Source organism: Ascidiella aspersa, chromosome 9 (assembly GCF_963924565.1).
Source record: "Ascidiella aspersa chromosome 9, kaAscAspe10.2, whole genome shotgun sequence".
In the NCBI taxonomy this organism is placed as follows: Eukaryota; Metazoa; Chordata; class Ascidiacea; order Phlebobranchia; family Ascidiidae; genus Ascidiella; species Ascidiella aspersa.
Window position 1 is genome coordinate 19052312 of NC_139455.1, and position 16166 is coordinate 19068477.

The window sequence follows — 16166 nt, forward strand, 5'->3', positions numbered from 1 at the left end:
CACCATTTGCAATTTGGTGGCTATTCTATGGCATATGTAGAATAAAACAATTTCATTAATAACCTGAACACATAACTGGACAAATGTTCACTTAATTTATTTGTTCTATTTTACAAAAGAAATATAAAATGCTCTTTACTTGCCTGTAATACGCAAATAATATAGAATGATTCTATACTGAACAATAGACATGCACCTGGACCTGAGTGCTAGACTATAACTAGTAACTAACCTGAACCCTGACGAAAAAAATCGAACATTGTTTTAGAACTCTATTAAAGCAGGTTTGCTAACTTCGTAATATATTGCATCCCACATTTGCCAATTACGGCTACACGAAAAAGCTTAACATAAAACAAATGTACATTCCAAGCAACGTAAAACTGTGCTAAAGCGGTGGGCAGTAACAAATATCATGTGAAACGTAACCCCGTTTGATGGACGAACTTAAAAGGTATGTTATTGTGCATTAGTGGGAAATTTAACATCAAGCCATGAAGAATGGCGTTCAGTGCCACTTTTTTAACTCCAAAAAAGCGTGCGGCAATTTGTAGTTCAAATTTGTATTCTTCTTAGCTTTTGTCTTGGGTATGTTAACGTTTAATCCGCAACGGTAGAGCATGCCGCCCCAAAATTGTGATGACAGTCAAGTAAGTGCATTTTAAAAATTATTCGTTTTTCTAGTTTTAGGACAGTTTTCCGTAAATTAGTAAACAATATAAAGCCTTACGAAGCTATTTTAATATCTGTATGCTTTACCTTACACACAGATTGGTCCTCAACGTTGCGGACAGTTTGCTTATCAGTCTTATCTTCTGCCAAACTTTGTCGCCAATGTTTTGTTATCAAAGATACTGTAATCAAGTTGTAGTATTCACAATTATGCTTTCAGATGTTCTAAATGGCTATCACTTCCCTTAAAAGACACTTTTTTCCATTATTACACAAAAATTCACTCTGGTCAGTTTATTAGGTTGGTTGTAATTTCCATATATAAAATCCCCCCCAAAAACACAGTGCTCGTAACCATTCAACCAAGTACCACAATACACCGACATGAATTAACGTAATAAAACAACAATGCAGCAATCATTACTACTTTCAAACGAGGGGCAAACTACACAAAAAGTAGAGTAGAACGACTTTTTTTCGTTATTGCTCTATGGAACAAGGCAAACGAAAAATTAGGCAGGCTGCTAAAATGCAACCTTAAAGGCAAATGAAGGCACAACAATAAACTTCACAATTTAAACAAATGAACTTAAAATTTATAGCACCAATTTTTTACAGATTACACACAAGGTGCATTTTTACACTTTTTATACAAATTTTGATAAAAAACATTATTATATAACAAATATGATTGATTATTTCAGTTTTTAACCCAGTTTCATACAAGGCAAAATTTTTTTTGCGCAAAACTTTTTTCCAAGTTTAACCTGTGTAAGTTCAGCTATTCTAAATATTGCAATCATATATATATACTATTCTATAGAAGTACGGCAATTCAAGAATGTTGTTACGAGAAAAGTTCAAAAATATTTTATCATTATAACAATAATATTTTTATATTATACACAAAAAATACACAAATTTATACACAAAATCATACTAAGTAAACTATAAAGAGCTTACTAAAGACCGGTAATCAGTTTGAGTAAACCTAAATATTTGTAAATTCATATTAATTAATTTTTAATATGAATTAACCTGTATGCAAATATATAAAAAAAATATTTAATGTATTTTTCTACATTGTAGCCACAAATTAAAAAGGAAACAATTATATCAAATAATTCAAACAAAGAGGTCAAAAACATAAATACTTTTATCTATTCTATACAGTACTAACATGTTATTTATTTGTACAATTTTGTCAAAGATTGTGCAAAAACATCATAGATTGCAAAATGCCAAGTTTAAACTGGCCCACAGCAAAACATATTTACAGAACTCATAGTTCTACCACATCAGTGACAGTAGCATCATCATCCTGAAAAGAAGCACTATTTTCACTTCGCTGTCTTTTCGCTTTTGTAGCTGTACGCAAAAAAACAAAATACATTACATTTTTTTTTTCGAATGTAAAGTTTAAAACTAAAATCATTATATAACCTTTAACCAAAATTTTTAAACTGACATGCATTTATAAAGTATTAATCTAAAGTACTGCAACAATGCGAGACAAATTATTAAATTTAAAAATGGATACATTATATGATTAAAATAAATCATGAAATGACAAATATAGTTTAATGTTTTTTTTAATTTTTTACCTGAACCGTGATATGCATGGCGCTTTGGATTCTCTGCTGTGTAGCCATTTCTTTTTGTCGAACCTTTTTCTGAAAAGAAACAGAAAAAAGCTTTTAAAAGAATGCACCCCTCAAAAAACTGTACTAGTTGAAACCAACAAACCTTTCAGCCTAGCGGACTTTGAATATGGCATGTCGTTTGGAAAAACGTCACGACGGACCCTGAAGTATTCTGTTGCTGTAACTTCACAGTTGATTTGGATCATTGTTTGGTGTTCGTCATCATTTACAAATGATTCTGTTGAACAAGTAACACTTTAATACACAAATAAACACATACTTGGCTGCGATTTTCGAAATAGTTTACCACAACCAAACAGTTTGATATATACTTTGAATTTCAGGTTGAACAAAATAGGTTTTAATAAATTGTTTTGACACACAAAACTAGTTACTCATGTTTACAAATTTAGGTACATTTTGCAAAAGTTTTACTATTAGTTACACATCACTTTTCTGGAATTATTAGATTTGTTTGATGAACATTTTTCTGTCAGCAAAAGTAGTACTTTAAACTTACAGCAATGATTTTATTTTAAGTACATTACTTTCTGTTTTTAAATAAAATACCAAAATGGCATAATAATACCAAAATGGCAATAAATACCAAACTTGCACTATGGTTAGAAAATAAGACCTAACATATTACTGGCAGTAAAATCCTGGTGTGCAAACAGCAGAAAAGTCACCTGTTATTTTTTAACAACAAAGGTATGACTCATGATGAAAAAATTATTTAAAAAAAAACTTATCTAACCATTAGGTGCAACTGTAGGTAAAACCAATGACATCAGTGTTTGACGTGACGAATTTCTTGTCATGGCAGGCAGCAGTATGTGATCCTTGAAATATATACAAGGAATTAAGGGTTTTTTTGAAGCAAGCACTTACATAATAATAAAAGGAGCATTCACGCTAATATGTGGACAAACCACTGCTACTTACTATACTATAACAAAATACAACATTCTTCTTACCTGACTAAAGGAGATAACATAAACTGTGTCATTCTTTCGATCGATTGCATCAAGAAGTTTTTTCAAGCGATTGTCTCTTTTTTGGTACACTGCCATGCCAGTCTTTTTAGGTGAACTGTGAAAAGCAAAACAGGATTTTTTTTCCACAACTGTTTGTTGGTTCATCACATATAATGGAAATAAATAGTTAAGTTTAATTACCTTTTCCTCTGTGAGTTTTTGGGCATTTTTCTCTTCGGAACCTATAAAACACAAGGCTAATGATTATTCTGAAAATAGAAGCCCAATTACCAGATGAAGATTTTATTTCAACTATGTCGTTTTTAGTGTTTTTTTGGTTTGTTTTATGATAGCGTAGCAAGAAGTTTATTATTTGACCTTATAAAAGCTACTGTGATGAGTATGTAAAACTTGGTCCACTGGGGGCTTCTTTTCCTCAGTTTTGTGCCGTTGTACCCACTGGGCCAAGTCATCGCTAACACTACAACAAAAACATAATTTAATATCGCAAAAGTAAATTACTATAAAACAAATAACTATTTACTTGTACTTCTAACAAATGCATTTTGACAACTATCGCATTATAGCTATAAATTATAGTTGTTTTTAATAACACATAACCTAGTTTCAACTGTATTTCTTGTAAATACAATTTAATCATAAGATACCTACTGAAACTTTAAATAAAATCTAAAGTATAGTGTGTGCATTAAAGGTATTTAAAATATTCCTCTAAGGTTTTACCGTGCAGACTCCGTCTCATTGGGCTGGCCAATATCCTTGGTGATGTGATCACAGGATGCAGGGGACACAGGAGCCTTTGTATCATGAACTTTTTTCTTCATTTTGGGTGAAGTTGGTGGCAAGGTAAATTCAGGGCTCTACATTTTTATAATTATATTTATCATGCAAAACTGGTTTTGGAAAACAGTAAACAGAAAAAAAACTACAACGTATTGATAGCATAACAAACAAACTAATAGATTAAGCAGTAAAAGAAAGAAAAAACATTTTACTTCAGTCTCCAGAGTCATAACATCATCAGGTGGCAATATGTTGGAACTTTTTTCATAAGTTGCAGAACCTAAAAAATGCACAATCATGTCACTCTTTATTATGTTTATTATCAGGCAGATTTGCATATTTAAATCTCAATATAATTGCACATTACCAAGGCCACCATAGGCGATTCTTCTTATTCTGGGAACAGTAAGGGGAACTCTGATCCCCAATTCCTCTCTGAGTTTTCTGCGAAGCAACCTCTGAAGGGATATGGAAGATGTGTCTTGCAAGACCTCTTGGATCCTAGTAAAAAACAGGATATTGATTAAAAAACTTCAACCAGTGTTTTCAACCTATAAGGCGCGACCCAAAATTGGGTCACCGTTTGATTTGGTTGGGTCGACGGCTGCGTTAGTTTTATATAGTTAGATTTACTGGGATTGGTTTTAATCAAGATTTATCCCAAATCTCATTAAATAAAAGCAATAAAGCTATTTCCATATTTGTGTTTTGTCCTCTTTAAGAAAAGGTTCAGGGAAGTTAGTTAGGTCACCAAAGCTTTGCTGGCATACTTCTTGTTATGTATTTGGGTCGCCGCCGAAAAAGGTTCAGGCAGAAACACCAATTTTAAACACCAAGCACAACATTGTCAATCACAGTACCTTCCGAAATGTTTCTTCTTACAATCCTTGACCAAGTCGTCCACCCAAAAGGCGCGCTGCTGTTCAATATCAGCAAGGGCTACCGCCGTTGTAGCAGACATATCTTGATCTTCAGAAGACCGAGTTAAAGCTTTAGCCGTTTGCTCTTCATGGGACAACAGCTGTCGGGCGTGATAACTGTTTTCAATTGAAGCCAAGGGCAGTGAGGTATCGTCGGTTGCATTGCCAATCCCATCCTTGCTCATCACAGCTATTCCCGTGATGCTTTGATTGGATAAAAAGCTGCAAAGTGAACAAATGTCATATTGGTGTTTAAAATGTACAACCTTGTTGTTCACATAAGAGCGGAACATTCTAGTAGATTTACTATGCTTTTTATATAAATATGGTAGTTGTAACACACAGATTATATCTGTCATTGTATTATTTATAAACAGTTGTTCTGAGTTTCTGACACAGCTTTTACTATAAGCACAACCTATCTACAAAATCTTTTTGGGCTTTATTATATATACCTTTCTGTCAAGCTTCCAAGTGTATTGTCCTGAAAAAGATTACCCAAATAGGTTGGTCATAATGTCAGCACTCAAAATAAAAATCTGTGTCAGGACGCAGAAGGACTATTTATAATTGACTGTGGTTCTTTTTTTCCTAAATGTGTGCCCAGGTAGGTAGTCATTCAGGTTATTGATGAAAAATTTGTGTATTGAAAGCCCTCTTAAAGTCAATTGAATCTTATGTTGCAGAGTCCACAAAGAGTAAGTGTTGTAGCAGGGTCAACATTAGTATAGTTGAGTTCAAGTATGAGTGGCAAATAGAAAAATAGACCAGAAGCTAACTTAAAAGTACATAACTGTTATTATTTGCTGCATTTCCATCTAAATTTGTAACATCAACTCTGTTGTTGAGCAAACAAGGTTTGATGAATGTTACAACTACCTATGACTGCAGTTCAACTCGGTTTCTACTGCAGTTCAACTCGGTTCTATGTTTTTGTGGCTGTAACATTATCTCTTCTTCCGCTCTAACGAGAAATGTATATAATAAATTATGAAAGCACCAATTTTCATTTGAAATAAGAACTATAGTGTGACAAGCAACGAATTAAATTGATTTATTCGGGACTTTTTTGCAGTTAAAATTCTTTTTACTCAACTTAAGGTTCAGCAAAAATAATACTAATATATTCAAAATAGTGCTGCGCCACAAAAAATTATTAATACAAATTAGAAATTATTAACACTAACCTGAATGGGTGGACATTAAATCCAATAAAAAGAACAAGCATCAAAATGCAGGCAGCTTTTCGCTGTCCTGTCATCGAAGTTACAGCATGCTTTCGAAAGTTGGTGTTCTGTAAAATACAAAAATACAACCACATTTGTTGTGCCCAACTATAAATTTGATGCTTTAATCATAAAACGCTTGTTTTTCATGTTTTTGTAAATTAGGTTGTTTGTTACTACTTTCTTTACATTAAATATATACTTGGGTGGTATTTTACCTGCTGTTCCAATTCGGCCACTCTTTCTCTTAATTGTTGGTTGACGGTTCGCAACTGTTGATTTTCTTGCACATATTCCTGCAGTTGTTGTTCGAGGGAATGAACATACTATAAAATAATGCCAAATTAATAGCAGGCACATAAGGAAACTATTCACAGCACTATTCCGTTATCTACTTTTCTTTTGTCATTGAGGTGTATTGTCAACAATAAACATTATTAAGCATAGGGAATCACACCCCAAAAATCTACTATACATTGGATAAGTATTAAAAACAACACATTTTGGTGGTACCTGACAAAAGATTAACATGAGAGACACTTTTAAAATCATATACTACCTAAAATCAGTGTTTTTCAATTTTAATTTTACAAACTGCTTAAATAGCCCCATAACCATGCAAAAACTACTTATCCTTGAGATTTGTCTTTACCTCTTTCCTTTTTTGCCTTGATTGACAAGCAGATTCACGATTCTTTATCATTCTCTGTTGTTTTTTATGAACCAAGCTCTGCAATTTAAAATACAGTTTTGAGATGCTATGAAAGTGCTACCCAATGTTGCCACGACATTCTTATAGGTGAGAGTAGTTAAGGTGACCTAATAAGTAAAGCTTCAATGTGTAAGAAAATACTGTTATTCTGCTTACGAGGCCAACACTGGACCAATAGTAAACGAAAGAACAGAAAACACACTGCACAATATCTAATATATCCTCACTTTATTGTGGGCCTTTCAGGGACAGATCTAAAATATTTTTGCATTATTGTACTTAAAATAGGCACAAAATATATAATGTACGGATATCAAATTGTGCTTACTTCACGATCGAGGAATTACTAAGAGCACTGCTCTATGATATAAATATTAAATAATTATCCCAGCAATAGACCTAATGAGTACAGTAGCATTCCACTAAATGTTAATAACTAATTTTGTTAGATGAGCAAATTCATTAAAAAGTGACTACGTTTAATTCCAATAATGGTGTACCATATAAATAGGTAAAAAAACTCACTCCTTCTATTGCAAGCAACGGATCCGACCTTGTGTTGCCACATAAATTTAACTCTGTCATTACATTGGGAACAGGTTGGGATACTTGATGTACAGTCGGTAATGCAGGTACAATGGGTTTCTTTGGCCCTACTGCAGAACCCATCAGCAGTTTACTGTTTCTAGGTTCATTAGGCTTGCCCGCAACTATAACAAAACAAAACACACTATTAAAAAACTATCTTTGTTGGCAGTCTCATCTTCAAAAAACGAAAATTTGGATTTAAAACTCATCAGCAATTTATTGTCATTTTTTTCTTATGCCAAGAAACGTTGGCTTGCAACTAAAAATGGACGACCCAACCAAAGAGACTGATTTTTTCAAATTTAAGGCCTTTCCAACCCTAAATGCTTCTTTCTTTTCGCACTTAAGTTTCAGAACAGCAACACTTATAAACAATTGTAGGATAAAGTATGCTTTGAAAAAAAAAAACGGTTCGTTATAATATCCCTATTTATATAAACTGGTGCTACCAGGCATAGTATTTCTAATCAAAAACAGCCTCTGGTAATTGTAATTCTTAATTATAGTTTCGGCAACCTATGCAAGTTGCCTTTATCAAAACTAGCATAGGCTCCCTAATTAGTGCAGAAAAATTGTTATTTGTAAAATAATATATGGTGGATATATATATATATATTAAATAAAAAACAATGGATATACTAAAAAGCAGAGTATAAGCACATTTTTTGGATGAGCAACAGCTGAATTTAACACATTGATTAGTGCTTTGTCTGCAATTTTAATTGTTTTTCTGTTGAAGAATATAATTTTGAAGCCTGTAATTCAGAAAATGAAAATACTGATTTACCTCCAGTGTTCGGAATGTGTACTTGTTTCTTATTTGTACACGGAAGGATTTTGGGCTGATTTTTTGCCAAATTGTTGCTACTTGGTCCGGACATAACCTTTATTACTTGGGGACTACAGGGACCTAATGAAAAAATAAAAGATTAAAAATAATGTATATTTTAAGTTCTCGAATCAAACCAGGATATATATTGGCTTTATTTATTGTTTCTTTACATTAAGTCACTATATGAGCTACATAGCATTACGTTTATGGTAATAACTTAAAAGAACTAACTTCAAGCTCTATAACAAAAGTGACCTGACTCAACTTGATGAAAAAAACGTTTCATTTAAAAGCAATAGACCATACATTTTGACAATAAAGATTAAGAGAAATGGTAAATGGTTAGCACTTAGGGAAGTAGTGTTTTTGAATAAGTTTTAAAAAGGTTGACTTCATAAAAATGCTATAGAAATGCCACCAACCATTTATACTGCAAAATAAACTCCCTACGACAAGAATGTACCTATAATTTGACTTATATATTATATAGTTATATTCAACTAATTTTTGGTGGTTTGTTCAATAAAAAGGAATAGTTCAGTTAATAAAATAAAAAAGTTGTACGCTGGGAGAAAACAATAACATGCCTGTATTTAAAGTAACATGGGGTGTTGGAATGGAAGACACAGTGATACAGTTGTTAGTCTCATCTTTCACAATGTATGATGACTTTGTTTGGTCGCTGTTGCCGATCGCAACAATCTGACTTTGGCAATCAGGTACATTGAACTGAAAAAAGAGGAAAAATCGTAAAAAATGTCTGACTAATGTAATTATGGCGATGCACAAAAGTGGCTTGTGCTGGGTTTATGAGTAAGGATACAAAAGTATGTTTAATTTTTTGTATTCAACAATGATTGGCATATTAAACATACTGGCATGGAAAAACAAAGATCACTACACAGGCTCTAAGGATTTTATGTGGACCACATTTCAATTTTTCTACCAAACTTTGTTCATAAACAGTTGTTAATATTCAATGTGAGAAACCATTTTAAATTCCAGAAAGCAATGTTCCAAAAAAACTTTTTACTTGTACATTCTCATAAGGTAATTTTTATTTGCGAATTGCATCAATTCTAATTTTTCGATTCATAATTTTTATCGTGCTGTAGGTATTCAAAGATACATACCACATTTTGGTTGGTTGTCAAACTGACAGTGCCGACAGATGCCTGAGGTTTAGTTGAGGTTACAAATATGCTGGAGTTTACTGGTTCACGCTTCACAACTATTCTCATTGTACTGGAGTCAATAGTTTGAAGGGGAATCTATGCAACAATGGAAGCAAACAAAAAATGTAGGGGTTTGCTCTTTGCATCCAATTTGTTTTTACAAAAAGGTTGCACTTTATACAGCAATTGCCTATTAATCGATAACAATCGTGGAAAACATTTATTGTACTTTCATCCAGACTGTATTATTCCCCTGAGGCAATGCCTTACATATTATTTCCTGTGTGAAAGTGTTGGTTGAAAACAAAACAGAAAAACAACACCAGACAAGTGTTTAAAAATTTCTGCACGAGTTTTTGGCACTTGTTTTTTCGACGGAAATACTTTTTTCTAATCTGTAAACAAATGTCCTAAATGCAACATACAACTACTTTAAGGCTTACCTGCAAGCTACTGACAGGCAAACTTTGGCAAGGTGTGCACGGCTGGGCCAATATTGTGGTTTGAGGGTTCGTGGTGACAACCATATGTTTCTGTTCCCCAGGCTTTACAACATTCGCAGGTGTTTTCGACACCAGCAATTTTTTGGCTCGCTTTGGAACGCTCTCGTCGGCTTTGCGCTTTAACCGTAGTTCGTTAACAACTCTGTTCAGTTTGGTAGGTTTAGCAATGCCTGTAAAATCAATAAAGAGGCTTCAAAAAAGCTGGTACTCAATCCTTAACCAATTAAAAAAACTATTAAAATACACAAGATAATTTACTGAAGATTTCCTGTTTTTGTTTGGAATGAAATGTACTTACATATTTTTAACTTTTACAACATGGCTGTTGACATTGAGCGATTCAGTATTATATGATAATAAGGCACAAAATTATATTTCAAAATGTCATACCGCTTATAAGTTATGTGCTTAAAATGTCAGTCGTTTTCCTACATATTATGCTACTCATTAGAAACATTTGGATCTAAAAAACACATCTTCTTCTAATTGCACTAAAGGGTTGAAAGGATGACTTCAATTTAATCAACAAATGTGAGCAAAGTTTAACTACCCACTACCCAGGATTTTTGCCCCAAAACAAACAACTCTGCAAATTTACCTTTTTGTTGAGGTGAAACTTCTTTGGGGTTCAAATTGTGAATGCGCAGCAACCTGCAAACAAAATGATGTAATTAGTTGCAACCTTAATAAAGTTCACTGCAATGGGATAAATAACAGTAAAAGCACTTTTTAATATAGAATAGTCAAAAAGTTTGAATAGTATTTAAAATTAAAAAAAATATATTGGATAGTTAGTTGCAAGCAATAAATAAATATAGCATTTTAGCCTTGAATTGGGATACAGTGCAGTATTTTCTACCTTGAAGTTAATTTAATCAAAACAAATTTAATGACAACTGGAGGTAACTAAACCTTTCAAAGCTAATACAAAGTTGGGGCTAATAACCTGCAAAAAAATATCTTTTTTTTATTACATTTGTGTAGTTTTCATTACATTTATTTTGTTTGAGTATAGTTATGACTTATCTGATATCAGAACGGACCACTGTACTTCTTGTCCAAAATATCAGTAGCACATAAAACTTTACATATCACACATTCCTTATTTCAAGTCACCTGTTAGTTTCCCTAAGCGCATCCTGAACTTTCCGATCAAATTCTTCCATATCATCAGGAACATTTTTCTGCAATTAATACGTACCTGATATTATTTTTATTTTTTTGCATATAGGGAACTTAACCTGGCAACATGGACCAAAGATCTTTATATGTAAAACTAGGCAAGCAATGCAATGTTTTAAATTTATAAATTATTGTAATGAATGTCCACTTAAAAATACATCATTTAGCTTTTACACACTTTATGTTTGTTTAGTGGTGAATATTTGGGCAAGGATAGCAATAGCATAGCGACTAAAATCTGTATTATAAAGCACCCAGGTAAAAAAACAAACACAAAAATATACAAAATATTTGTGGAGCAGGCAAATCAGTGGTCTTATTATTTTTGATGGACTATGCCAACTTACTTACCAGTATTGTAAAGTGTCCTAATGAGGGAATAATTAGCAGTTATATAAACCATATAACATTATATATAAATATACAGATGAACAAAATATATATTCAAATGAGACCACAAAATAATTAATTGGTGTGTTGTTACAATGTAATTAAACTAAAACCAATTGACTTCTAGCTGACAGTTATATAAAAGCTGTTAAATTTTATTTCAAAAAATTAGTTGTTATTACATTTAAATCAGGCTCTCTTTTCTTTTTGTATAAATTTATCTAGGTGCAGTATGTCACCTGTAGTTAACAGTTGTCTAATGCCGCAAAGATTTGCCATCCCTGATAAGATTAAATAGTGGTATTTATTCAGGCCATACAAGCTAAAGGCTTAAACCAGACTCACTGAGCACAACTGTTTAGAGCAGCATTTCTCAACCGTGACCACAAGCAGATATTAGTTGAATCATGAGCAAGTTAAACTAGAATTTTAGGTTTTCATTATGACTTTGGGATATCTCCCCTGTGACGTTCCATGTTATATTTTAACTGTGAGCAACGGGGGGGGCTCAAAAAAAATGTGAGCAAGGGGGGCTCAAATAGCCCATGGAAGGCGCCACCAATCATCAAAGGTATAGAACCACTGGTGTAGAGCATAGCATTACCTGGGTAAACTTCTCTGGGTTGACGTTTTTCATGTGTTGGACTATTTCATGTGTTTTTACATGAACGCTCCTGTCTTCTGCAATAGGAACAGTCTCGTGAAAACCCTCATCACAAGATTTAGTGCTCATCTGTAAAGAAAGGTTTAGAATGGTAAATTTATCACTGTAGTTGACACATATATAAAGAATACCTGATTATTAAAACAGACAGTTTAGTAAATTAATTAATAAATAGTTTTTTTTGTATAGAATGCAAAATTAGTCAACTTATATATTGATACTGTATTATTTATGCCCACATATTGACAAAATCTAGATATCTGTATTTTTCCATTGATATATAAATTCAAGACTAGGTATTTTTTTCTTTAAATCACCAAAGCAAATTTAAAAAAATAAAAAAATTCACACTTTATTGAGTAATTATTGGGATTAAATGTTGAAAAAATTTTAAAGTATATGTATATGTTATATATATAAAATAAGCAACCATGCCAAACCAGAATGATCCAGAAAATGAATGCTAGGTCTGTTAAAAGGACTATCATAATGCAATTTGTAAATCTAATGTCGCTTAACTGTTTTGGCGCATCCCAATTGTGCTTCGTGAAATGCCTGATCGAATAGGTCGGTAACCGACTTAGCAACTGGTGGAGGAGTAGAGGACTGCGATGAGTAGGCGGATGTGCTCGAGGCAGATCCAGAAGAGGGACTGCGGCCTCGAGAACAAGATGATTTTGAAGAAGAGGTTGAATCCATCTCAAGTTGATCCAAGGCTTCTATAATAAAGTGTGTTTGAATGAAATGAAAAACAAGGTTTTGCAGCAAGCACTTGTCAACAAAAATTAAACATTTTAAAACATTTATCCGAAATATTTTTTTGAGAATATTTACTTTAAATTGACTAAAACATGGTCACCTCCTATTAAATAAAAAACTGAAGAAAATAAAAGTGCACGAAGACAAAGCAACAGTAAACTACAGTATTCCAGAAATTTTGTAAATTTATAAATTTTAACAAAATTGTATGTAACATAGTAGAAAAACAAACTCTTTTTTTAATTTTTATGTTAAATTAATGCTCACATTGCCAGAGTGTAACTGAAACTCATTACTCATACATAACATCATATCTTGAGAAATGACATATTACCTAAATGTCCATATGTGACATTACTGAACTGCTGCATATGGCTTTCATCAACAACCAGATCTGCCAAAAGTTCATCCACTGTCTCAAAGTGGGGTGAGTGAGAAGACATGCTTAGCTGTTCCTCTGGCGGTGTTAAGGGTGGTGACTCTATCCCAGAATTCATTCCAATGAACGCAGAATCTTTATTCTGTAAATGAAACACACACTTTTTTTTAACTTTTATGGTGGAAATGTGCTGGCAAAATGTATATAAATTTTAAATTTTTATAGTCAATTTATACCTTTTTGATATTATCAGTCACAATCATTATCTGAAAAACTTAAAACAAAACTTAGATCTATTTGTGAATTAGTATTAATTATATCAATTTAAATCAATTATCGGCATTTTCACTACAACCCTCAATTCAACAAGATATCTTTGTAGTTTCACAACACATATATAAATCATAATGTTGAGTGTACACTTATATGGGCAAGACCATGCCATAGAAAAGTGTTCAGCAGCAAATATCAAAAATGGAAAATTTGGAAAAGTATTACTATAAATTATGTTGCTGTGTTAGATCCATTTGAAAGGAAATATAACAATAGGAGACACAGGAAAGAGCATTAAACCAATTACAATGAATGTAGTGCAAAGAATAACACAATTGCGAAAGACTCGTGTTGTAATTGGAAAACGCCACTATTCTAAAATAAACGCTGAACCAGGTTTCCTGTCAATTTTAATTATTGGTTTTAAGCATGAGGAACAAAATCCAGTTTCCACACATGCACATGTCTGTGTTGGATAGAAAGGGGACACATACCAGGTCCAGCTGTAAATGCTTTACAATATTTAACATTAAGTGATTGGGTACACAGTATGGAAAAGACACAATAAATGTTACATAAATTACAAACATTTTTGTTTTGATAACAAGGTAAGCAAATTATGATTTTTTTACGCAGATTTTATCAGAGCATGAAACATATATGTATATGCATAAAATAAATTTCGGACATAACGACTCCATATTAACCGGACATCAAATGGTCACTTAGTGCAACATACAGCACTGAGGGAGCATATTGTTCAATACAACAAGTGTATTGCCGGCACTTAAAAACACATGAGTGCACTTGACAACCAACAAAACTGCCATAGGCCGACAAACCAAATTATTATAGCAAGAACATGACAGACATGCCAAGCGCTTAACTCTACTTAACACTTTACACAGGATTGTTAAATATTGTGCAATGTTACAAGCAAAGTTTCATTTTTTTTAACAAAGATTGTAAATGTGAACTATACCTGTTTGCATTAAAAATTACTATGTTTATTATATACATTGTTCCTCAACACCTAATTAGAAAAATAATTTGTTTTAAGAAAGTAACGTTTTTTAAAGTATATATACCTGGTATTGATAGTGGCCACCATAATGATTACTCAATCCATTTCCAGGTCCATTAAAGTTATCTGAGCACATTCTTTGACTGAGGGCTAAGAAAATATAATTATTAAAATTACATTTTTTGCAGAATAGCTTAATTAAAGTTAATAGTGATAAAGCTTACCATTGTCTGCATTTAGCTCGAACTCTTCAAACACTTTGGACTGCCCTCCGCCTGCATTTAAACATAAAATATAATAACAACGTTTTTTAAATGAATGGATTTTACCACGGACCCCTAAAATTTTTTTTACTTTGCGTGGACCATGGTAGGTAAAAAATTCAAAAATGATGTCAAAAATGTATGTCACAATACAAATAGACTTAATTAGTGTACTGATTTCGATTAAAAAATGTGAAAGTGAAATGGAGTCTTTACGCATTCAGTGCAAAACCGTTTTAATTTCAATTAAACATTTTTTTGGATAATTTGATTGTTTTTTAAATATACACTAATATTTGAATTGGGCCTTAATGGACCCCCTAAAACTAATTCACGGACCTTTTTTAAGACCCCCTGGCTTGCTCATATACGATTGAGTAATTGTTCAATTATATTAACCTTTTACAAATGTTACATTATTCATTTTACAAAACAAGGCGTATAGTTTAGTCCCAATACTAGATTGTCGTTAAATTAATAAAAATATATAATACAACCAATTAAGCTGAATACTTACGAGAAATTATTACATTTAAATAACTGTTAATTGTAATTAAAAAAACTAGAACATAAATTGTGAATAGGTGATAATTAAACAAAATGCAGTTTGCTAATAAATAATAAAAATTGTTTGCAATAAAACCTTAAAAATCAAATGTACTTCAGTTTTTTAAATGTTACATAAAAATTAAAATAGGCACATACAATTCATAAACAAAGAAGGTTAGACCATTTTTAATGTACACTTACTGAGAAAGTTCTTATTCTATTAACAAAAAAGACAATTACCCCAATCATCTTCACAGAGAAAGTTGTCTTGAAGGAAGTTTGTTGGAAAATTTGATGTCATTACAGTCTTGACAACCACAAATGAAACACGTTGAAGGTTTAACAATGTACTTTTTTTAATAAATATCTAATACACTTCGATTTATATTATAATCAAAACTTATCTGAAAGAATTTTTATACATATATATTAATTGAATTCTGAAGTTCACTTGTGCTTTGTATACTCAAGTGATTTTGGAACAACCTGTTTAAATGAGAATATAAAGATCATTTCCAAGATAAAGTAAGGATATGTAAATCCAGAAAACATGGTTAATTTAGCTATTTACTCGAAAAAAAAGTACTTGAAATCAACATAAAACCACAAATAGGTGAGTACCTGAGACTGG

The 16166-nt window shown here is 32.2% G+C and overlaps 1 protein-coding gene across 1 annotated transcript; it reads right to left on the reverse strand.

Annotated features, from left to right (window-relative positions):
• Nucleotides 1-961: 961 nt before the first annotated feature.
• On the reverse strand, nt 962-15932 carry LOC146133437 (cyclic AMP-dependent transcription factor ATF-6 beta-like). Its single transcript, XM_083397750.1, has 27 exons — nt 15776-15932; nt 14948-14998; nt 14788-14873; nt 13382-13568; nt 12808-13007; nt 12229-12357; nt 11169-11236; nt 10651-10703; nt 9993-10222; nt 9508-9645; nt 8962-9103; nt 8330-8452; nt 7480-7664; nt 6895-6972; nt 6461-6568; nt 6204-6310; nt 4957-5238; nt 4470-4597; nt 4309-4376; nt 4037-4173; nt 3671-3773; nt 3494-3534; nt 3293-3407; nt 3073-3157; nt 2419-2553; nt 2277-2345; nt 962-2040 (listed from the first exon to the last, which is right to left on the reverse strand). The coding sequence occupies exons 1-27, from the start codon at nt 15834-15836 to the stop codon at nt 1955-1957; spliced, it is 3195 nt and encodes a 1064-aa protein (XP_083253876.1). The 5' UTR covers nt 15837-15932; the 3' UTR covers nt 962-1954.
• Between the last annotated feature and the right edge of the window lie 234 nt (nt 15933-16166).